The sequence below is a fragment of the Aquarana catesbeiana genome, linkage group LG03 (genome assembly GCF_042186555.1).
Source record: "Aquarana catesbeiana isolate 2022-GZ linkage group LG03, ASM4218655v1, whole genome shotgun sequence".
Lineage (NCBI taxonomy): Eukaryota > Metazoa > Chordata > Amphibia > Anura > Ranidae > Aquarana > Aquarana catesbeiana.
The window spans coordinates 627,849,312-627,874,882 of NC_133326.1; the positions used below are offsets into that span (position 1 = coordinate 627,849,312).

Here is a 25,571-nt window from a genome sequence, read left to right on the forward strand (position 1 = left end):
AATATCAATGACACCACAGTAAATATAGGCAATTTCCTAGAATCCATGACACCAGCAAGATCTGTACCTCATTACACACAGCTCACATCCCCAGTATTCATGTGACCAATGAGATCGGTACATAGAAGTCACTTCCTGATCTTCATGTCGCCAAAAAGATCTACACAAATGCACGCAGCTCACTACCCAGTATCCATGTCACCAGTGGGATCAAAACCCCAACACCCACAGCCCACTCCTCAGTCCATACTACTAGCAATATCTACCCTCCAGCACCCACAGCTCACTCCCCAGTCCATATTACTAGCAATATTTACCCTCCAGCACCCACAGCTCACTCCCCAGTCCATACTACTAGCGATATCTACCTTCCAGCACCCACAGCTCACTCCCCAGTCCATACTACAAGTGATATCTACCCTCCAGCACCCACAGCTCACTCCCCAGTCTATACTACTAGCGATATCTACCCTCCAGCACCCACAGCTCACTCCCCAGTCTATACTACTAGCGATATCTACCCTCCAGCACCCACAGCTCACTCCCCAGTCTATACTACTAGCGATATCTACCCTCCAGCACTCACAACTAACTCCCCAGTCCATACTACTAGCGATATCTACCCTCCAGCACCCACAGCCCACTCCCCAGTCTATACTACTAGCGATATCTACCCTCCAGCACCCACAGCCCACTCCCCAGTCAATACTACTAGTGATATCTACCCTCCAGCACCCACAGCTCACTCCCCAGTCTATACTACTAGCGATATCTACCCTCCAGCACTCACAACTAACTCCCCAGTCCATACTACTAGCGATATCTACCCTCCAGCACCGACAGCTCACTCCCCAGTCCATACTACTAGTGATATCCAGCACCCACAGCTCACTCCCCAGTCCATACTACAAGTGATATCTACCCTCCAGCACCTACAGCCCACTCCCCAGTCCATACTACTAGCGATATCTACCCTCCAGCACCCACAGCTCACTCCCCAGTCTATACTACTAGCGATATCTACCCTCCAGCACCCACAGCTCACTCCCCAGTCTATACTACTAGCGATATCTACCTTCCAGCACTCACAACTAACTCCCCAGTCCATACTACTAGCGATATCTACCCTCCAGCACCCACAGCTCACTCCCCAGTCCATACTACTAGCGATATCTACCCTCCAGCACCCACAGCTCACTCCCCAGTCCATACTACTAGCGATATCTACCCTCCAGCACCCACAGCCCACTCTACTAGCGGTATCTACCCTCCAGCACCCACAGCTCACCCTCCAGCACCCACAGCTCACTCCCCAGTCCATACTACTAGTGATATCTACCCTCCAGCACTCACAACTAACTCCCCAGTCCATACTACTAGCGATATCTACCCTCCAGCACCCACAGCTCACTCCCCAGTCCATACTACTAGCGATATCTACCCTCCAGCACCCACAGCTCACTCCCCAGTCCATACTACAAGTGATGTCTACCCTCCAGCACCTACAGCCCACTCCCCAGTCCATACTACTAGCGATATCTACCCTCCAGCACTCACAACTAACTCCCCAGTCCATACTACAAGTGATATCTACCCTCCAGCACCTACAGCCCACTCCCCAGTCCATACTACTAGCGATATCTACCCTCCAGCACTCACAACTAACTCCCCAGTCCATACTACTAGCGATATCTACCCTCCAGCACCCACAGCCCACTCCCCAGTCCATACTACTAGCGATATCTACCCTCCAGCACCCACAGCTCACTCCCCAGTCCATACTACAAGTGATATCTACCCTCCAGCACCTACAGCCCACTCCCCAGTCCATACTACTAGCGATATCTACCCTCCAGCACTCACAACTAACTCCCCAGTCCATACTACTAGTGATATCTACCCTCCAGCACCCACAGCTCACTCCCCAGTCCATACTACTAGCGATATCTACCCTCCAGCACCCACAGCTCACTCCCCAGTCCATACTACTAGTGATATCCAGCACCCACAGCTCACTCCCCAGTCCATACTACAAGTGATATCTACCCTCCAGCACCTACAGCCCACTCCCCAGTCCATAATACTAGCGATATCTACCCTCCAGCACCCACAGCTCACTCCCCAGTCTATACTACTAGCGATATCTACCCTCCAGCACCCACAGCTCACTCCCCAGTCTATACTACTAGCGATATCTACCCTCCAGCACTCACAACTAACTCCCCAGTCCATACTACTAGCGATATCTACCCTCCAGCACCCACAGCTCACTCCCCAGTCCATACTACTAGCGATATCTACCCTCCAGCACCCACAGCTCACTCCCCAGTCCATACTACTAGCGATATCTACCCTCCAGCACCCACAGCCCACTCTACTAGCAATATCGACCCTCCAGCACCCACAGCTCACTCCCCAGTCCATACTACAAGTGATATCTACCCTCCAGCACCTACAGCCCACTCACCAGTCCATACTACTAGCGATATCTACCCTCCAGCACTCACAACTAACTCCCCAGTCCATACTACTAGCGATATCTACCCTCCAGCACCCACAGTCCACTCCCCAGTCCATACTATTAGTGATATCTTCCTTCCAGCACCCACAGCTCACTCCCCAGTCCATACTACTAGCGATATCTACCTTCCAGCACCCGCAGCTCACTCCCTAGTCTGTACCGCTAGATCCCAGTGAGATCCAGCTACAGAGTTTGAATCTGGATCTTTTGACAGTGCCTTGACACTCATACTTGATTATTTGCTTCAGTTGCACTACCAGGGGCACAAATACTCCAGGAAAGCTCTTTTCATGCTGAGGTAATCAAAATGACCACAGCTGATCGCAGCTGACAGTCAAATGGCTTTGTGTGCCATTGAGAGTGTGACTACACCTGATTGTTTACAAATCGTTTTAGAAGAGGGGGGGGGGGGTTGTTTCCAACTCAGTGATTCTCTTTGTGAAGTTTTTTTATTTTTTTCTGACATGTTAGTGTTATATCTTTTTTATTTGGATGTTATAAGGTGCATTGGGTAAATACAGCTGGATGAAACAAAAACTGCATCTGTCTTTCATTTCAGGCTGCAAAGCAACAAAATGTGATTTTTTTTATTTTTTAAAGAGGGGGTAATTCTTTTCTATACCAACTGTATATGCATTAAAATAACTATTTTATACTTTCAAATTGTAAGTCCCACAGTACAGGTTACTTGCTGAAATTGTGATTGGTACATATTGGTTACTTAGGCAGCCCATAGATGTCAATTTTTTATTTTATTCTTTTGTCCCTACTGAATCGGCTGAATTATGATCCATGTATGGCCAACTTTACTCCAAATGCCTATCATACTTTCTCTAAATAAATAAGTTGTTTGGGTTGCTTTAAAATAATGAAAACTGTTCTTTCCAGCCCTCCAGAATGACATGTCCCTTCTATTTCTGAAGCATGTGATGTATAACTTTCTCCCTGAATGCTGCTCGCACCTCCAATCATATTCTGTCTTTTATGGCAGGGTTGAAAGTGATTGGTACAGTAAATGTGAGTAATTCTCAGGTACTGGCATTTTTTCAATGTGAGAGGCAGCATGGAGCCTGCAGGGGTGTTCCCAGATCACCAGAAAACAGACAAAAGGGAGAGGCATAGGATGGCACCATGCAGTGACGTTGGGATGAAAAATAGAAGAACTTGCTCCTTTATTTGCATCTCAAGAACTTGTTATCAGTTGATCTGGAGTGTACCTTTTCAGCCTACCATCGGTGAACATTGTTTCTGGTTGCTATGGGTCAGTGCACTTTGCATTTCATCATAGTTTGAGCTTCCTTATTGCTTTTCACCCTTTCTTGTCTTCAGCATGAAGCAGAAGTCCAGGAAGAATATTTTCACTGTACACTATTTAAAAAGACCCATTCAAACAATGGTCACATGTTTCCTTGTATGAAACGCAACATTTAGGAGGGGAAGAGCCCCTCATGATGACAATAGGTGTGCAGACCCAGGAAATTGGCGCAGAGATTTCAACTAGGGCCCTGGAGACACAGAACAGACTTGTCAGGTGGTTTAAATCTCCAACATTCCTTTTTCCCTGACTTTTTTTTTTTTTTTTGCTACATGCCTGTTCTGAGTCTTTATTGAAGTCCGGCATGGCTAGGCAACTAGCATTTTTAAAAGCAGGCCAACAGTGGCAGCCTACATAATTATCCCATGCTTAGTTCTCAGACTCTAGGCTCTGCCCCCCTCCAGGTCGTACTTTTCCAAGTTTAGTGTCCTCACATTGGCCCAGGATCCCAGTACTACTGCAAAGTACGTACTGCCCACTGCTGGAGGGAAGAAGAGCAAATAGAGAGCCCTAATCATCATGTGATCAGAGAGTAGATGTCCAGGGAAAAAATAAAATGTAAATGGGATGAAGGTTGCGTTTGTGCGTGGAGTAGATAATGGGGTGTGGGGTGCTCTGGGGACAGAGTAGAGGACAGTTGGGATTGAACGAAGCATCAAAGTGCAAAATCTGTAATACAGTGTAATTGTATGTCTGTGTGTACATTGGATTTCACCAAGGAATGCTTTTGCCTTCATCAGCTGGGAATGTCTATGTATGCAAGCCAGGGTCTCTTCTAAGTAATATAGAACAAGTCAAAATCTTGGCCGCAGTGGTCAACCGTCAATTACTTTTCCAGATATTATAATAAACGGACCATTAGTTTTATACTTAGAAATACAAATTATCTTTCCTTGATCATATTGTCTAAGGCTGTCATTGTGTTCCACAGGCTCCTGGAAGCTGACTCCAAGTCACTGCGAAGTGTTACTGGATCCTGCAGGACCAGCGTCACCTCCCAGGGGCCACCACCTTTGGACCAGGACAGCTGGGAGTTATGGGGACGAATTGTCACCCACTGGGAGGAGTGGACCAGAAGAAAGGAGAAGCTGCTGAAGGTCAGTAAGAGGAGCAGGAGGTTGGAGGCTTCAGTTATGTGGGTCTGGTCAAGAATGCTGCTCTGTGTTCTGCCTGATGGGTTATACACAATAGCAGAGTAACTGGTTACATCGCTGGCAATCATTAACGTTGATCATATTAATGCTGTGAGACTGGCACGTTGTACACTAACCCTTACTTGTCCTGAACTCAATGTAAATATATAAAGCAAATTCAGTAATGTGTTCCTTAAAATCATTAAAATGATTTAAATGCCCAACTCTTGTAAACTGACTCCTGGCAATTGTTGTTTTAGCTAAAATGTACCCCCAGTCTGTGAACTAAATAAAAAAAAGCAGCTCTGGTTGCAGTACTTACCCTCAATCTGGAATAGTCCCTTGCAGTACATCTTTTTTACCACAAGATGCCCTCATTTGTCTGGCTTAAATTATGCCTTACGTCATTAAATGCAGTAGACTGAGGACATACTATGAATGCAGGGTGCCGCCCTGAGGGGACATCCCCACGGCACCAATCATGGAGTGTCAAAGCAGAGAGTGGCACGGCCTCTATAATGTCAGCTTCACCCCGAGTCATTAGAGGACAGCCCAGAACTGGAGTAGAAGTACGTTTCATGGTGCAAAAAAAAGAAAAAAAAACGTACATGCAGCTGTGCTTTAAATACTGTAAGTGTAAATGCCTCATTCTGCCTTTATTTTTGCTTTATTTAATTCTCTGTGAAGCAGCATATTGACTGGGAGGTGAAGAGTCACTACTAGAAGTCTGTTTGCACTCCATCGCTTTGCATAGGTCTGAAAGTAAAAAAAAAAGTGGGGTGAGCAGAGGACTGACTTCACTAGTAAGCTTCTGCCCCTTTATTGTCCAATAACAGACCAGTGCAGGAGAAAGGACTGAAAGCTAAAGCTTACCAGACGATAAAATTCCTCTATACAATCTCATTTTGATCCATCGACTTCTATGCTGTTCAAGAGCCTACCTGACTGGATAGAGATTGATTCGATATTTAATGTAGGTGTTTATATTGCATAGCTCTGGTAAATCTAAAATTAAAGTGGTTGTAAACCTCAGACATGAAATATGCATCGCATACTAGCACATTATGTGACACTTCGCTGCAAACCAAGCCCGCGTTGTCCCCGCATCCATCTTCTCCCGTCTTCCTTCCGGGGGGCCGGGGACTCTGGCTGTGTGACTGGCCGGAGCCACGCGACGTCACTCCTGCGCATGCGCACAAGAGTCGCCAGTCACGGCACACAATTCTGAGGAAATGGCACGGACGGACGTTACTTCAGAGCACATGCGCCGATGACATCATCGGCGCAGTATACAGTAAATATCTCCTAAACGGCGCTCATTTAGGAGATATTTACAGTACCTATAGGTACAAATTATACAGGAAGGTTTACTTCCTCTTTAATTAGGAGCACTAAGTGTCTTCTGTCTGCTGCTTCATTCCTTTGGTATCACCATGAGTAACTTCTAACAAGTTTTCCTGACACTTATGCCGTGTACACATAAGCGGAATTTCCATCTGAAAAATCTTAGATGGTTTTTCTGACAGAATTCCGCTCAAGCTTGGCTTGCATACACACAGTCACACAAAAGTTTCGCCCCTCAAGAACGCAGTGACGTACAACACTACAACGAACTGAGAAAATGAATTTCAATGCTTCTGAGCATGCGTCGAATTGTTTCCGAGCATGCATAGGAATTTTGCGCGTCGGAATTGGTACAGACGATCGGAATTTCCGATCGAAACTTTTTCCGACCAAAAAATTGAGAACATGCTCTCAATCTTTTGCTGGCTGGAATTCCGCCAGCAAAAGTCCGATGGAGCATACACACGGTCGCATTTTCCGACCAAAAACTCTCATCGGTCTTTTGCTGGCCGAATTTCCGATTGTGTGTACGGGGCATAAGAGGACAGGGGAGGGATTTCCAGTAGATTGACAGCCTCAGCTCTGTTCCTGTGTGCTGTGTGGAGGGGGGTGTGTCCCTTCCCTCCAATCGACTCTCAGAGCTCTCCTCACTGAGCTCTGCAGAGTGTAACTTCAGCTCTCTTCCCCTTTTTTCTGACCGCTCAGACAAGCTTTAAAAATTCAGCAATTTGAACAGATATAGAGAAGCGAAGACTGCAGATAAACAGGTACAAATTATATAGGAGGATTTGTTTCATCTTTGTATAATCTGAGGCCCAGTCACTTCATTGGTATATGAGGGTTTACAACCATTTTAACAAAGACTGTATAGTTAGATTGTATCGTGTATGGTGAACCTAAAGAAGTATGGGGTAAGCCATTGTGAGCGAATGGTTGTAGTTATTAAGTAAAGTAAAGTATTGCATATATGTGGGATTGAGAACCTAAGATTATGATTTTTTTTTTATTATTATTTATTTATTTATTTATCCAGGTGTTTTGTCATTGCGTTGCTTTTCAGTAGCTTTTGTAATTGACACATCACCACCGGTACTGCATAGCCAGGAGGAGACCGTATTTTTTTTTTGTTTGTTTTTTTTTCTTAATTACAGTTACGGAATTCATTGGTGTCACCTACCCACTCCATAGTGAAGTATACAGTGACACTAAACTCTGATATTAAAAAATAATATTCTATTCAAGTATGTATGATTAACTCTAAAAATAACTTTTTATCTTTCTCAACCTTCTCCAAATCTTCAAATCCCCCTTTTTTATTGTACATGGAGGCAGAAAAGCACAGTAAGAAACGATTTAATGAAAAATGAATTACAGAGCCATTAACCAGTAGGGGTGCAACGGATCGTCATCGATCCGTGATCCCATCCTCGGAGGTTGATCCGTACAGGATACCCGCGATCCGCGGAGCGCTCTGTGGCCTCGGCCATAGGAAAGGCCGCTGCTTCGGCCTAGCTCCGGAGCGGCGGCCATCTTAGTACACCCGGCGGCCGTTTAGCACGTGATCACTCCGTCAAATGTCATGAGGCCGGTTCCTCTCTCCCCTCTGTGTACTGATCTGGACAGTGGAGGGGAGAGATCGGATGGCAGTAGTGCCAATACTCTGCAATGCCCTGCCAATACTCTGCAATGCCCTGCTGCAATACCCTGCCAATACTCTGCAATACCTTGCTGCAATGCCCTGCCAATACTCTGCAATGCCCTGCCAATACTCTGCAATGCCCTGCCAATACTCTACCATACTCTGCCAATACTCTGCCAATACTCTGCCAATACTCTGCCATACTCTGCCAATACCCTGCCAATACTCTGCCAATAGGGAGATTGTGGATATTACAGTGGGGGAGATTTTTTTTTTTTGTTGATCCGAAAATGATCCGAACCGTGACTCCTGATCCGAGGAACGTTCCGAACCGTGAGTTTTTTGATCCGTTGCACCCCTATTAACTAGTGAATGTTTATGGATTAATTTTGGAGAATGATGATATAGTGTAGTATCCCTTCAAACCCACTCTATCATTCAAAAACAAAAATAATATATAAAAAAAAAAAATACAATCAAGCATGCAGTTGCCCTCTCCGAATGAATTTGCGTTCTCCTGGCCACTCCTTCCAAAGCATTTCGTTATCCAGGACTTTGATGGCCAGGAGAGGACATGCAAAATGACCTAGATGGCCTTGTGAAGGGTGCAGCTGCATGGACTCGCTGTCAGTGTATAAAGTGACTGAGCTTTGTATCAGTGGCAGCTTTTCATTGGGGGGAGGCAAACAACCAAACCCGATATACTTAAAAGACCTAGACAGGTGGGTGGGACTTTGAATGAGGCGCGAGGTGTGTAGGGCCAGGCGCCTCCATCCCCAATAATTTGGACAAGGAACAAAAAAGGTGGGACTTTAAATGAAACATGCACTCCAGGAGACAACACCGCCACCATGAATATGGCAGGTACCCAAAATTAGAGCAGAACCAAAGACGTTAAGTAGAAGCATCACATGACATCGATTAGCATAAAATAATTTAATAATGTAAGATTGTAGAAAAGGTACACATTGTAACATGGTCCATATTGGTACTATAAACAACCTGGATCTAAGAGAGCCGAGTCTTACATCATACATAAAATGTATCATAAATACAAAATTAGTTTTATATTGTAAACATTGTATATTGTAAACATTGTAGAAAGCAGTTTCATAGATAACAGGTCTCAATAACAATCCATTGTATTCTTAGTAGATAAAAAATATATCCAATTTAAATGTAGAGTAGGAATAAAGATAAAAGCTGATGCAATTATAGACAACGGGGGGGCCAAGTAATGGCTCATAATCCCATAGTAGAACAACTTAATTGGTTCATGCCATAAATAATGTAGATAGCCAAATTCACTGAGGTGTGTCTCCATAGTAGGTGATTGTCGTCATCGTTGATTGGTATGGTCCAATTAGTATGTATATAGTAGTAGGGTAATATGGTATAAACGTAGGGGCATCTATTGGCTCAACGCGTTTCGTGGCGAACGCCACTCTTCAGGGGCAGGTATGAGGTAGGTGTCTATGAGTATTAAAGAACATCCATATTAAAAAACAACTAAAATAATATTGTATATTTAATCTAAATCATACAATCTAAAATATACAATATTATTTTAGTTGTTTTTTAATATGGATGTTCTTTAATACTCATAGACACCTACCTCATACCTGCTCCTGAAGAGTGGCGTTCGCCACGAAACGCGTTGAGCCAATAGATGCCCCTACGTTTATACCATATTACCCTACTACTATATACATACTAATTGGACCATACCAATCAACGATGACGACAATCACCTACTATGGAGACACACCTCAGTGAATTTGGCTATCTACATTATTTATGGCATGAACCAATTAAGTTGTTCTACTATGGGATTATGAGCCATTACTTGGCCCCCCCGTTGTCTATAATTGCATCAGCTTTTATCTTTATTCCTACTCTACATTTAAATTGGATATATTTTTTATCTACTAAGAATACAATGGATTGTTATTGAGACCTGTTATCTATGAAACTGCTTTCTACAATGTTTACAATATACAATGTTTACAATATAAAACTAATTTTGTATTTATGATACATTTTATGTATGATGTAAGACTCGGCTCTCTTAGATCCAGGTTGTTTATAGTACCAATATGGACCATGTTACAATGTGTACCTTTTCTACAATCTTACATTATTAAATTATTTTATGCTAATCGATGTCATGTGATGCTTCTACTTAACGTCTTTGGTTCTGCTCTAATTTTGGGTACCTGCCATATTCATGGTGGCGGTGTTGTCTCCTGGAGTGCATGTTTCATTTAAAGTCCCACCTTTTTTGTTCCTTGTCCAAACAACCAAACCCGCCAACCGCTCACTGTCTGTCACTTACGCCATTTAAGTATCAGGCAGCGGGCATTGCTCCTGTGTCCTCTCCTCCCCCGCGATTTCGCCGCGCGTCTCCTCCTGATTGGCCGGGAGCAGGATCAGTGTTTTATAATTGTGAATATTCATTCACTTTTATAACACACCTGGGTGGGCTTGGTACGCATGCTCTGTGCCCTGAGCCCACCCTACTTTGAAGTCTATTGGAGCCTCTGGCTCTAATAAGTGCTTAAAAAAAAAACACCCTCCTGGGCTGCCCCTGCTTTATATACTGGTGCGCTTTAATGCACAATAGAGATTATATGTGGCAAAGTGGCTTTAAGTATGCTACACTATGTGGCGCCTCCACTTTATTATGCTGTTTTTAAAAAAAAGCTTTTGATAAGAAAAGTGGAGGAGTGTATAAGAGTTTCCAGATCTGGGTTTTTTTTCTGCAGAGAAATGGGAAATGCTCAGTATAAAGGGTTGGAGCAGGTTATACATAACAGAGTCCCCATTTCACAAGCTTTCTATACATTTTATTATGTAAAGGTCGTATTGTTCCGGTGAGTCATTTGTGTGCACAGTGGGTGAAGTTTTTTGCACAGCGTGCATTATTGGGAGCACAGAGGCGAAGATCTACACAGTACTAAAAGGATCCAAGACTGATGCACTTTAATCATGAACAGTCAATTCATGTTTACATTTAACTGAAGGCATTTCTAAACCTTCCTACCTGCACCTTGTGTCTTTAACCCGCATAAGATGAACATTGATCATGTAGTTTCATTTTGTCTTTTTCTGCCATGTAAGCACAGCATATAGTAGAGCAAATCTTCAATTTGCGGTGCCAGAAGTTTCTGGTAATGCATGACCTCTGTCTGTAGTCTAAGAATTCACACTTCCTACATATTCTACAATTCCTGGGTCTCTCACTCTAGTGTTCTGCAGGTTAGAGTGACACAGTAATTAGATCTGACACAGAGACAAACAGGCAGAGCAATTAATGGAGAGATCACCATTCAGTTGTTCATCACATTAGAACTCCCACATTTGTGATGCAACACAGAGGAAATAGCAAGGCATTAATTGGATGCTGTGTGACCCGGAAAAAGAAGTTACCTGTCCCTTTAGTGAATGGGGACAAGCTAGGTGAATGAATACATGGACGTAGGAGAATCCGTTCAGCCATGACACTACAAACTGCAGACACATGTGAGCCCATCATTACAAGGTAAGGCAAACAAACAGCACAGGGAATATAACGACACTAATGTTTGTTAAACCAAAGAAAACATTTGAAAGTGTACAATGCCTTTTGAATGTCTGTGTTGGTTTTGTCACACTTATTCATGTGTGATCTTTTTTTATATATCTGCCATACTTAAAGAGAATCCTTAAAGCAGCTGTAAAGGCAGAAGATTTTTATCTTAATGTATTCTATGCATTAAAATAAAAAGCCTTCTGTGTGTGTAGCAGCCTTCCCTGCCCCCCTAATACTTACCTGAGCTCCAGCAATGTCTACGAGTCCCTTGGCTGTCTGGGACTCTCCCCCCTAATTGGCTGAGACACAGCAGCGGCACCATTGTTTCCCACGCCTGTCAATCACTTAGCCAATCAGGAGAGAGAGCGGGTGGGGCCGAACAGCAGCTCCATGTCTGAATGGACACACGGAGCTGCAGCTTGCCTTGCGTGCCCCCATAGCAAGCTGCTTGCTGTGGGGGCACTCGACAGGAGGGAGGTGCCAGGAGAAGCAAAGAGGGACCCGAGAACAGGAGGATCTGGGCTGCTCTGTGCAAAACATTAGACAGAGCAGGTAAGTATAACAATCACTTTAAAGCGGAACTTCACCACAAAGGGGAAGTTCCACTTTATGTCCTCCTCCTCCCCTCCTCTAGTACATGTGGCACTTTAAAATGTTTTGGGGGGGGGGAGCAGGTACCTAGTTTTGATATGAGTTGGAGTGGGAGCGAGTGCCTATCGCCTAGCCGATCTGAGCGGGAGTTCACTCTCTTATTCCACAGCCTTCCAGGACACATCACAGGTTCCAGAAGGCTGCGGCATCATGCACAAAGGCAGCCACAAGGCATCACAGCAGGCTTCCCACAGTAAACATGCTGGAGACCCGAAGACTGGTGAAAAACCAGCCTGGGTGAGGACAGCGTTGGACCCATAAACAGGGATCCAGCGCTTTTATTTTATTTTTTTTTAACTGTTTATTCAAAGAATTTTCAAGCTTCACAGAGAATAATAGTATAATAATAAAAAAAAAAAAAAAAAAAAAAAACGAAAGAGACATACCATAAGTACCAAAACTGTGTCCTTTTTATTAAGTCAGAAGCTGGAGTATTTTTGTAGCTGCTGACTTTTTAAATTTTTTTCTCTCTAGGGCAGAGGTCCCCAACCCCCATCCCCCCCACCTCCACCAGGGACCGGCCGCTCAGATGTCAACCCCTCCACGGGTTGGGGGGGGGGAATGTGAGGGGTTGGCATAGTGGTTGGTGGTTATTTGGGGGGGGGGTGAGAGGGGTTTGCAACTTTGTCAACTAGTGTGGGGGAGGTGGTTGCATCCTGTCACCTCAGAGGGAGGGGGAGAATGTAGCTTATCACCTGGGGGTGTGTGTGGTGGTTGCAGCCTATCACCTTGGGTGGGGGTGCAGCCTAGGTTTCACCAGTGTTATGAGATTCCCGTCACCGGCCCGGCTCTCCTCCCTCTTCTTCTTCTTCATGACCACAGAGTGGAAAGAGAGTAGTGGTTCTAGGAGAAGGGGAGCGGACGCCCTCTGGTGGTTAGAGCGAGGCAGTGCAGGATGTCCCGGCTTGCTCTGCCCATTGCCAGCTTCCAGCTGGCCACAGACCGGCATCAGTCCGCAGCCCGGAGATTGGGTCCCCCTTTATAGTATAAATACTTTTTAAGGTCTTGTTTTTATGTTTCACAAGATTTGATTTCGCTGGTTGTCCTCTTTATGAGGAAGAAATTGGGTCAACATAAAGATAAATGTTTTGGTCCTATACGTAATACCTGTTCTTTCCTGGTTCCCTGGTTGTATTCCATTTTAAAAGTCATTTAATTCTGGTTAGACAGTGATGCTTCCATAGCAATGAAGCAAAGGATATTTATATAAATCGGTAGCCAAAGTTGATGTGTGGCCGAAACTTTGTCTAAAATTTCACTTCCCCTTTTAAATTTCCTCAACTAACACCGCACATTAGTGATGTCAATAACCATGCTGACAGTCCGTTTTTAAGCTACGTATATTTATATCAACAGCTGCACAGCCCTCCTATGACAGGCACCCGTGGGCAGCTTTCGATTTTAGCCTGGCACCCATGGTTACATTCAAATTAATAGCATAAAGAGATCTCTACAACATTAAAGTGGTATTAATCCCAAAACCAAAATGTAATGTTGCAGCTAACTAATCATTAGATGTGGTGGCTGCATTAGTTTTATTTTTTTTTTCCCCCTTTGTTTTTACCTGGTGATCTGGCCAGTAACATACCTCCTGTATTAGAATGCCCCCACTCTGGATGAAGGAGAACAGGGGGCACCTTTGGACAGCAGCATTGTCAGTCTGGGGAGTGCGGGGTATTCGATTTAGATACACTAACAAACTGAGGCCAAACTCCAGCTCACGCTTTATAAACAGTTACAGCAGCACAGTTTTTTTTTTTTTGTGATAAAGGCTTTATATGAATAAATAAAAGCTGATCATTAGAAGCACTCATGTCAGTGGTAAATGGTTTGTCGCATCCTTGTAACTGATACAATTGGAAGAGAGCTTGTTTTTAAAAAACACTTACTGGCCGGATCACCAGGTGAAAATAGTAGAAAGAAAGCCTGAAAAAGAAAATTAAGGCAGCCATCACATCTAAGAATTAGTGATTGTTTTCACTAGCAGTTAGGGGGGCAGTAAAACCATGTGAGCTGTGTTTTTACTGGCCATATCCACTCACCCTCTAGCTGCAAAGGCGACTGGGGGTGTGCACATGCTATGCTGGTTTGCTTTGTAGCTGTGGCAGGAATTATACCCCCCAAGTAAGTGGGGCAATGCTGCTACTATGCATAGCTAATTTGGCAGAGGAGCAGCAGTCCTTGCTGCAGCTGCGAGGGCCCTTTCACACTGGAGCGTTTTGCAGGCACTATTGCGCTAATAATAGCGCCTGCAAACCGACCCAAAAGTGTCGCTGCTGTCTCTCCAGTGTGAAAGCCCTCGGGGCTTTCACACTGGAGCGGTGCGCTAGCAGGACGGGAAAAAAAGTCCTGCTAGCAGCATCTTCGGAGTGGTGAAGGAGCGGAGTGTATACCGCTCCTTCACCGCTCCTGCCCATTGAAATCAATGGGACAGCTCGGCTATACCGCCGGCAAAGCGCCTCTGCAGAGGCGATTTGCGGTGGTTTTTAACCCTTTCTTGGCCGCTGGCGGGGCTTACAATAGCGGCGCTTTACTTCCGACGCGGCCCCCGCCCCAGTGTGAAAGGGCACTAAATGAGTCCTTAAAGTGATCTTGCATTGTGTGGTCATCTACCTCTATTCTTTTCTTCTTTCTTTCTTTTTTTCTTTTTCTTTCTTTTCTTTCTTTCTTCTTCTTCTTTTATTTCATTTTCTTTCCTGGGTATTTATTACTATTTTCATTACAGGAGCTAATTCGGAAGGGGATCCCACATCACTTCAGAGTCATGGTATGGCAGATGTTGTGTAACGCAACAGACATGCCAGTGAAGAAGCAATATGCCGACCTGCTGAGAATGTCCTCACCCTGCGAGAAGCTGATCCGCAGAGACATCGCTCGAACCTACCCTGAACATGACTTTTTTAGGGGACAGGACAGCTTGGGGCAGGAGGGGCTGTTCAATGTCATGAAGGTAATGCTGTTATTTTGATGATGTTACATGTGCCGTATCCCAATTCCTGTTTTTCCCTGGTGCTCTGGCAATCTGAGCGAATTACACAACATGTTCTAGCTGTCCTGTTGTCTAAGTATAGAGAAGCACATGCATAGACATTTGCACCTATTTGCACATCTTTTTCCATTACAGGGTGCAATCTTTGGTAGGTTGATTATTGCCATCTGTATCCCCACTGGGGAGATTTGCCCCTCACTATCTGCCCAGTGACCACATTGAATATCTAGTATGGTAGGTGTAGGAACTTTACATGTACAGCTTGAATCACAAGACTGCATAGTCTTCAGTACCGCTAGATTCAGAACGCCAAATGTATGGGGTTATGAAATATTCAGCTGTTGTGAGATTTCCTTTGAAGCATGAGGAAGTAAACCCTTAGACCGTTATGTGAAAAGACATCCAGAGAATCGAAATTAAAGTGGTATTCCAGCTTAACACTAACAATGCTTAAAAAATGACCAACCAATTAATAAAATAAGTTGTGTATGTATGCTTACCTATTTTCAGTCTGGTTTGGTCACGTGATCCCTTGTATCAGCAGTGAGCCATGCCTACAGGGGAATAAAGAGTGCCTGACAATGATTGGGAATTCTGGGACGCTCTCATATCCTAGCCGTTGTTGGTGCCCCCTGCTCTCTCCTGCAGCTGTCACTCACTGGAGCTTCTGTACGGATGGGGGAACTTGTATACACATCATTGTGAATATTATTAAAAGAGAAGAAGAAAAGAGAACTGAGCGATCAAAGACCTCTGATCACTCAGTCTTTAGTGAGCAGAGAGCTGGTGACTGTCTGCTCTGCCACTCCAGCGCTCACTGGAGCGCTGGGCTGAGGAGGTGGCGGGAGCGGCTGGCTCGGGCTCTCAGGAGCTCGCTGCCATTTCAGACATCCAGACTTTAAAGTCTGTTTTTTTCCTGAGCCTGGACCGGCTGAGTGACGTAGCCGCTGTTTATTGACACCGGATCAAAGGAGTACAGAATGAAGTTCACGCCTGTGAGGAGTATAGTCAAAATAGCTTTGGACATTCTTAACAGTTCTTTTAGAGTTTGACCACACCAGGTACTGTACACTGGGTTGTGCTGATCAGCATTGATCTGTGAACCCATACAAATAAAATAAGGGGCCCTTTATGCTGACAACTGTTGAGTGAGAGAGAATAGGGTTGTGATCGTAGCGATGGGACTTCCCGTATTTATTTTAGTAGCAATAAATGTGCCATTTTATTTCTATACGCATACCAAACTCATTCAAGTTCTCGGTATTCTAAAAGAGTTGACATTTATAAATAAGCCTATTTAAAAACCACATTAAAACAATTCTTGGATAAATAAGACCTCTCAGTCTTACCAGACTTTCAATCCGGAATATTAAAGGGGTTCAAAAATCTCCTTTGATGCAGCAGCCCCCCTAAGCCCCCCTTTTACTTACCTGAACCCGGTCTATCCAGCGGCAGGAGTGAGCACACCAGCTCCAGCCGATGTCTCGGGTCCTGTTTGGATAGATTGAAAGCAGCGCAGCCATTGGCTCCCGCTGCTGTCAATCGAATCCAATGGCGTGGGAGCCGGGGGCGGAGCTGAGTGCTGCTGTCTGTGTCGATATACGCAGCAGCAGGGCACGGTAGCGCGCCAGCACCAGGGAGAGCGGCTCTCCAACAGGGCACTCGAGAAGAGGAGGAGCGCTGCTGAGGGACCCCAGAAGAGGAGGATTGGGGCCACTCTGTGCAAAACCAACAGCACAGAGGAGGTAAGTATGATGTGTTTTTTTAAACAAACCTTTACATATCCTTTAAATTGGCACAGTCCTCTTAAGGAATATGTTTGCAGCTGTGCCAAGTCACTTTTACATTTTTCCCCGATACTCCGGTATCATTACTTCCTTGTACAAGACTCACAGTTCTTATGTTATCTTGTGCAGAGAAGGAATATTCCTAGGAGTTGAAGTTAAACTCTAGGCAGATATAAATTACACAAATTAAAATGTTTGTTAACTAAAAAAAAAAAAAAAAAAATAGATTCTGTTTTTTTAAAGCATGTTATACAGCACAGTACTTGTGCTGTGTGATTTGGCCCCCCTGTAACTAAAATTCTTCTTTATAAATATCGTTTTTCTTATCCCCGATCAGCGGTCACGTGACCGCCCGGCGCTGTCTTCCTCCGATGTTTGTATTACAGAGGGAGGTCACGTGATCGCTTGGCAGACGTCAGAGGGGGAGATCAGCCCCTTCCTCTGTAGTACATCGAAGGAAGACCGCGCCGGATGGTCATGTGACCGCTGATCAGGGATAAGAACGGTATTTATAAGAAGAATTTTAGAAAATGACATATAGTATATACATCGTGTAATTCTAGCAGAGTGGCTGTGTGCACTGCCTTAACAAAAATTTTAATGCAGCTCTGTAATCGTTAATGTGGACTTCCAACCTACACCCAATTACTCTTAAAAATGCTCCCTCTTTCCCCCTCCTAACACCCATACTGACTAACCTGTGTAAGAAAGATGTACATACTTTGACAGACCCAACCAGGACAGAGGATTTTGTAGGGGACTGCAGGATAGCCACTTGCCTACTGACTATGGGCCCTGACTTTTGAAGGGGCTCTATTCTTGGGAGGTGTGTGCCTGGGGGACCCTTGGATTGGTTTTGCTTTGGATTCAGGTCCGTGTCTCCCCAAAACATACAGACTCTGGGAACCTAGGAGCTATGTGGGGCCTCTGTGCCCAAACCAGCAATGACTGCTTTACCCCCCCAGACTCCGACGTTAATATAATCAGCTCAAAACAACCTGATGCTGGGGTCTCCTACTATAACCTGTTTATTAAGGTGTCTCTCGCTCATGGTATAATTCCCCCATTGTGTGCCTTCTAGGTGTGAATTTCCATTGTTAATTGAGTAACCTGTTGTTGCTGTCTGTCTGCTAGTATTGTGTCCACTTCACCTTGTTCTAAAACTAGGGGGGAGGTTTAGGTTTATGTTAATTAGATTACTGTTTTTTTTAAATCACTGTTTATGTCAGTTGTTCATTAGATGTACTGACATTACTGTTTATAGTTTGCATTGTTTAGGATAATGTGACCAAGCTCTTTCCTGATTGTGTATGGTATATATTCTGTGTGAGTTTACAGTAATATCAGTTCCAGTTTGCACCTAAGCTAGTGTCGACTATTTCTTGGGTGCAATTCTCAGCTATAATACCTGGTTCCAGAGTGGAGGAAGCTGTATCTTGGCGGAGGCACCCTGGCAGTCTTTCACACTTACCTATTTTTCAGGACACTCTGGACCTGTTATGTGATTTCCTGTGTCAGCCAGCGGTGGCCGCAGGGGAGAGGAAGGAACGCAGATAACGGATGTGCAATAGAAGCCTGTGAGTGAAGTCACTGCTTCTAGATTTCCCAGCCATTGTCAATGGCTTTCTCCTATCTCCTGCAGCTTCTGCTAACCAACACAGGGGATCATGTGACCAGACCATTACAGGCTGAGAATAGGCAAGTAACACAGGTTAGTCAGCTTAGGAGGGGGGGAGGGGACATATTTAAGAGTAGTTAGGTTGAGGCTGGAATTCCACTTTAATACATCATTAAATGCATTTTAAGTACCTAAATTTAAGCTGTTCTTAGCCTCTTGTAGTCTCTGTACAGCAGGCCTGGCATGTGAGAGCAAGAAGCAATAGAAGGAGCCAGTCAGAACATGTGCTGACAAGAAGCTTGCTGATTGGGGGAGAAATCAAAGTGACCGAAAGATGAGCTTTTCATTGTACTACTTCTCCTTTTACTATCCAGTCACAGGCAGAGGTGGGCCCAGGATGACCTGGGCTCAGAGGAAGTGGGTAGAATGATGCTGGCCATTAGACTGAGGACATCTAGTTGCATAAAAAAAGACTGGTTGGAGGGGGTAATCTTTGCATTAAAGGTGAATGTGACAGAAATGTTTAGATTTTCAGTGTTGATTTTCGATAAATGTGGCAGAACAGGCAAAGATTATGACCTGTAATATGTAGATATGTTGTTTTTTCTTCTACAGGCATATTCACTGATAGACCGGGAAGTGGGTTACTGCCAGGGCAGTGCCTTCATTGTGGGCCTTCTTCTTATGCAGGTAATTGTCCAGATTCTAAAGATCATATTATACAGAAGCCTCATCTCACATACATTATAATTGGACTGTATTGTCATCTATACTAAAAATGCTATTGTATAAAAATTATCTAGGTCAGTGGTTCTCAGCCTTCAAGAGACCAGGGCCTGGTAAATTCCTCCAAAACTTTTCATGCCTCAAAAAAAAAAAAATTTAAAATAAAAAAAAAAGTATTACGGCGCCCAGGGTAGAATAGCCCCTCGATTCATCGTCCAATACCCCAGTTGTCCGGTCTGAACCTGGTGTGGCATCAGCAGCTGTCGGGGCAGATAGGAAGCCACATCCCAGCAGGTGGGGGGCCACAGCCCCATGGTAGAGAAACACTAATCTAGGTTCAGTAGAGCCATTACAGTCTGATTGTACAGTTTCTGGATATAATTTTATATAAATATATATAATCTTGTGAATCGCACCCCTGTATTCATAGCCATTTTCATCCAGGGGACATTCTGATACATGATCATAAACATAGGATACTGTCATAAGAATACAGTTTGGTGGGATGGACTTCCTTTTGGTTGTCCTTCCCCTGGTAGGACTGTTCCACTGTACCTCTTTCCCCTTGTGTTTTCCATCTGCCATTTTTAGGAGTATGGACTATGGTGAACATTTTGGACACGATGTACTAATATCTTGGAACAAGGAAGCAACCAGTTGTGATGTAGATCAGTTACCCCACTTGTGGAAACTCTGGAGCATAATACTAAAAGCAATAAAAAAAGACCTATACAATTGTGTTATCTATATGGGATGTGGTTGGGCAAATTGTTTACACTTTGTAGACTTTGAAGACCACATGGCCGTCCAGGTTATTTCTTAGAGGCAGCATTGACCCAACTGGGGGAATTGGGTTGCCATCTTCTGGGCTATTGTCCACAATGTGTGCATTTTAACTATGGCTGGATTTTTCTTGGTGACATATGGTAAATAATGCATACAATGTTACTGTCCTTAGGAAGTGGCTGATGTAGTCTACAAAACTTGTCGAGAATCATCCTTTCTCCCTCACTGCGTACATGGAAGATTTGTGGATCTGCTTGTAGATAATTGACGTGTGTGATTATTATTCAGGAGGGATAATGAGTGACACAATGAAACTCTATACATTTTTTTTGGCTTTGTGTTTTAATAATACCGTGCCAGCTTCAATACCATTTTAACAAAACTCTTTTATGGAGGATAAAAAAAAATGATGAATTTTATGAATGATTATTGTGCTTTGGTACCTAAGAAGTCCCAAATTATTATGTTGGTGCTGTCATTTCTGGGATGTTGGTACCTTTCCTATAATGGATCAGTTACTCTCCCGAGGTTCCTGCTTTTTCTCTTAATCATCAGATTTGCCTTTCAGTTAGCTGGGGATCTATGGGGATCCAACTCTTTTTGGGATCTCATATCCATAAAAAACTGATTTTACCAGAAAAATTGACATGTTGGGGCTGTGCATTAAAACTGTACAATGGAAGATGTTGTCAATGGCAACCAATCTGTTACTCCTTTTAATGAATGAAAATATTAAAGTGGTTGTAAACCCTTACATATACCCAGTGAAGGGACTATCCTCCGATACACAGAGATGAAACAAATGCTCCTACAGCGAGGGAAACAAATATTTGGTCCCCTGCTGATTTTGTATGTTTGTCCACTGACAAAGAAATGATTAGTCTATAATTTTAATGGTAGTTTTATTTTAACAGTAAAAGACAAAATAACCACATAAATCCAGAAAAAACACATTTAAAAAAAGTTATAAATTGATTTGCATTTTAATGAGTGAAAAAGGTATTTGATCCCCTATCAATCAGCAAGATTTCTGGCTCCCAGTTGTCTTCTTTACAGGTAACAAGCTGAGATTAGGAGCACTCTCTTAAAGGAAGTGCTCTTTATCTTGGCTTGTTACCTGTATAAAAGACACCTGTCCACTGAAGCAATCAGATTCCAATCTCCACCATGGCCAAGACCAAAGGGCTGTCCAAGGAAGTCATGTTTTGCAAAGGGGTCAAATACTTATTTCACTCATTTAAAATGCAAATCAATATATAACTTTTCTGAAATGCGTTTTTTTTATTTATTCCTTCTGTCTCTCACTGTTAAAATAAACCTCATCATTAAAATTAGACTGATCATTTCTTTGTCAGTGGGCAAATGTACAAAATCAGCAGGGGATCAAATACTTTTTTCCCCACACTGTACATAAGTTGTACCTGTCTATCTGCAGTCTTCTCTTCTTTTACATCTGTTTAAAGTGCTGAATTCATAAGCTTGTCTGAGAGTTCAGAAAAAAGTGGATGGGGAGCTGAAGTTACACACTGCAGAGCTCAGTGGGGAGAGGTCTGAGAGCTGATTGGAGTGAAGGGACACACCCCCTTCACACAGCACACAGGAACATAGCTGAGGCTGTCAATCTGCTGGAGGTCCCTCCCCTGTCACAATTTTTCTCTTGGTGTCAGGAAAAATTGTCAGAAGTGATTCATGCTGATGGCAAAGGAACAAATCAGCAGATAGAAATTAGACACTTAGTGTTCTGAATTGAGGCAAGTACACACTATAGAGGGATATGTTCTGTTCATATTTCATGTCTGAGGTTTACAACTAGGGTTGCACCGATACTAGTATCAGTGCCGATACTGAGCATTTGCTACCTGGGAAGACAGGGGATGATTGGTGGGGGGAGTTACAAGCACTGATCCCCATGTATAAATTTCAGTAAAGCAGCTGACAGCTGCTTCTCCTCCTCCCTTCCACAGCTTTTACCTGCTTTATTGAAATCTATACAGGGAGATCGGTGCTCCGCTCCTGCGTTCCCCCTCGGTGCTCTTCTTGTCCGGTCCCCCTCGGTGCTCTTCTTGTCCGGTCCCCCTCGGTGCTCTTCTTGTCCGGTCCCCCTCGGTGCTCTTCTTGTCCGGTCCCCCTCGGTGCTCCGCTCGTCCGGTCCCCCTCGGTGCTCCTCCACCCCCTTTGTCCTCGATCTGTCAGGATGGAGAGCGGAGGAAGGAGCTGGTAAATCTGTCATTTACCGGCTCCTTCCTTTTCCGAATGAACAGAGTCAGTGATCACTGCCTCTGTCCATTCATAACTGAGCAACTGTGTTTACGATGCTTCGGTTTATGAATAGATAGCAGTCTCTGTCTCCTGTCCATTCATTTTCAGTGCAGCTGAGGCTGCAGAGAAAGGGACTGGGGAATCTGTGTCCTCAGTCCCTTTCCCTGTCTCAAAGGGGAGAGGTCAGGGGTCTGCTAAGACCCCGGATATCTCACCAAAGCCCCCCCAACAGGGCTGATAAAAAAAAAAAAATATGAAAATAAAAAAAAAATTAAGAATTGTAATAATTTCCTCTTTGCCTCTTGTCCGACCCCTTTTAATTCTGCGAATGACACTGATACGATGATTTCAATGCAGCTCTCTGATTTAATACACTATGAATGAGGGGTGTGGCGGTGAGGCCTCCTTATGAGGCGGGGTTATGATGCCCCCACATTCATAGCAAATACTCAATCATGTGATGAAAAAGAAGTAGTGCGGCGGGCTTCTCCACAATGACTTAAAATATTGTAACTTGAGATGCATTTTTAATTTCTACCATGTTTGGGGTGCATTTTTATTATAAAAATAATCGCTGCAAACAAGAGTTCTTTCACCAGTGTTAAGGAATCTGCCCCATTTGACACCTGGGACTCCATTGTAATGGTATCTGAAAGTCAGAAATAATTTAGTGTAATCTAATGGTCTTTAAAATAACCTGTTACATGTAACCTCACTCTTATTAATTTTCATCTTTTTGTATTTTGCGGTTTTTCCCTGTCAGATGCCGGAGGAAGAAGCCTTTTGTGTGTTTGTGCGACTGATGCAGGAATATAGGTTACGGGAACTCTTTAAACCCAGTATGGCTGAGCTGGGCCTATGTATATATCAGCTGGAGTATATGTTACAGGTACGTTCTTTTGACTTCTGTCCTAAATAAAATAGTACTAATTGACGTTGAGCCTATTAAAGGTTTTGCAAATTCTAACAATGAATTGAAGTGCACATGTCATTTTGCAGCGGATGATATTCTGCAAAGGATTTGAGAATTATGAGAAATTCTGTAATAATTATTATAGTGGTGTCAGTGTCCACCACATTTACAAGTAAGCACTGTGCTTGCAGGTTAGATTGTGAAAACGTTTGTCCATTGTACCATTGGTATATAAAATAAAAATAAAAATCTACAGCAATGTTAACCAATTTCCGACCGCCCTATAGTTTAACCGCTACAGGGCGGCTGCACTGCGCAGGATCGTGTGTGTATATATACGTGATCCTGCACTTTTGGGTATCGGGGCGCGAGTGCGTGCCACCGGTGGCTCGCTCTCGCTGTGATGGTACACAGCGGGAGCCGATCAGTGTGTCCTGTGGACCTAATGTCTGCCAGCACCCGCTGATCGTTCGGTACACAGACAGAACGGCGATCTGCCTATGTAAATGTAATGGCTTGAGAAAACCCACAAACCTTATCAGTACTAGGGGAGAGACCGTTTGTCCACAGAACAACGTAAGCAGGGGTGTTGTCACTTTTTTGAATATTTAAACTAGGATGGACTGAGATATCAAAATGCAATCCTAACCTTCTAGTGCAAAGGTGTCAAACACAAGGCTCGCGGGCCGAATCCGGCCCTCCAGACCATTTCATGTGGCCCTTGCACCTCTCCTGCTGCTGCAGTAAAGCTCCAGCCCCCCCCTCCAGACCCCTATTTTCTGCTTTCAAGCAATGCATCCAGCTTCTTCCCAGCAGCAGCATAAGGAAAGGGGGTGCATTGTGATGTTAGGGAGAGTAGGGGACTCAACTTCTGATGGTGGGGTGGCTCTTGACATCTAATGTAAGGGGAGGGGATGCGCTGGATATCTAATCTTACAGATACAACCGGCTCTTTTGAGGGCAATCATAATGCTGATGCGGCCCACGATGAAATTGAGTTTGACACCCCTGTTCTAGTGCTTACATAGTAACCTTTTTTTTTTTTTTTGTTTTGAATACAGTGGGAAAGTATAGGAATTCCTGCTCCCTTAGAAAAAATTGTCCCAGTATCTGTCTGTGTTGCTGATGAAAGGTTCCAGTGACAGTGCAATTTGTTTTTAGCACTGATCACTGTTTTAGTGTCACTGGTCCCCAAAAAGTGTCACTTAATGTCAGATTTGTCAGCCGCAATGTCGCAGTCCTGCTAAAAATCACTGATCGCCGCCATTGCTAGTAAAAAAAAAAAAAAAAATTCCATAAATCTATCCCTTGCGCAAACCAATCAATATACGCTTATTGGGATTTTTTTTTTTTACCAAAAATATGTAGCAGAATACATATTGGCCTAAATTAATGAAGAAATTAGATTTTTTACTTTTTGTTTTATTGGATATGTTTTATAGCAGAAAGTAAAAAATATTGTTTTTGTTTTTTTCAAAATTGTCGCTCTTTTTTTGTTTATAGCGCAAAAAAAAAAAATATCGCAGAGGTGATCAAATACCACCAAAAGAAAGCTCTATTTCTGGCCACTCCAAGCATAGAGGCAGATATTTGCTGATGTGATCACTTTACATGTCAGAATCATAACTAGAACTCAGGGGCCATTAAGGGCGCAAGGCCGTCTCCCTTATCCATGCGTCCACCCCCTTTCAGGACACCGGTGCATGGATTCCAGTGAGGAGGGCTGTTTTTTTTTGAAGCACTGAATAAAGCCAGAGGCTCTAATAGGCTTCAATATAGGCCTGTCTCAGGTCGCAGAGAGTGCGCTCCGAGCCCACCCAGGTGTGTTACAGCCAATCAATATTCACTGTTGTAACACTGATACTCCTCCCGGCCAATCAGGAAGCCCGTTTTGACACCCCATTGGCTGAAAAGACAGGCGATCCTATTGGATGCCTAGGAGGAGGAGGGGGGGAGCCACGTATGCAGAAAGGACACATGAGCCCGCCACCCGTATGAGCCCGCAACCCGCCGGGGGGTGCCGCCGATCGTCAGGTGTGGGGGGTTTGGTCTTAATTGATGGCGGCTCCTAGTAGGGAACACATTTCCCTGATGTCCATGGTGTAATTCCATTGCAAGCCCACAGGCAGTGGGGACACCCCCTCTGCCACATTTATGAAAATTGCCAAGAAGGGGGGCCATGTGGTCACATGACCCTAGAATAATGATTCAATTAAAGGTATAAAAAGCATTTAAAAAAAAAATCTATGTAATGTATAGAACATTTATTGGAAGAGGACAATATGCTTTTACTTTAAGGCCTCACCCATAATGTGTATT

At 43.9% G+C, this 25,571-nt stretch overlaps 1 protein-coding gene across 2 annotated transcripts in view; it reads left to right on the top strand.

Moving 5' to 3' along the window:
* Positions 1 to 25,571, top strand: part of EVI5L (ecotropic viral integration site 5 like) — a 101,240-nt gene that overhangs the window by 23,362 nt on the left and 52,307 nt on the right. For both annotated transcript variants that reach the window (XM_073622422.1, XM_073622423.1), the window contains exons 3-6: positions 4,768 to 4,933; positions 14,900 to 15,124; positions 19,184 to 19,258; positions 23,103 to 23,228. In XM_073622422.1, coding sequence (XP_073478523.1) covers positions 4,768 to 4,933; positions 14,900 to 15,124; positions 19,184 to 19,258; positions 23,103 to 23,228 — 592 coding nt within the window. The remainder of the gene's footprint in view (positions 1 to 4,767; positions 4,934 to 14,899; positions 15,125 to 19,183; positions 19,259 to 23,102; positions 23,229 to 25,571) is intronic.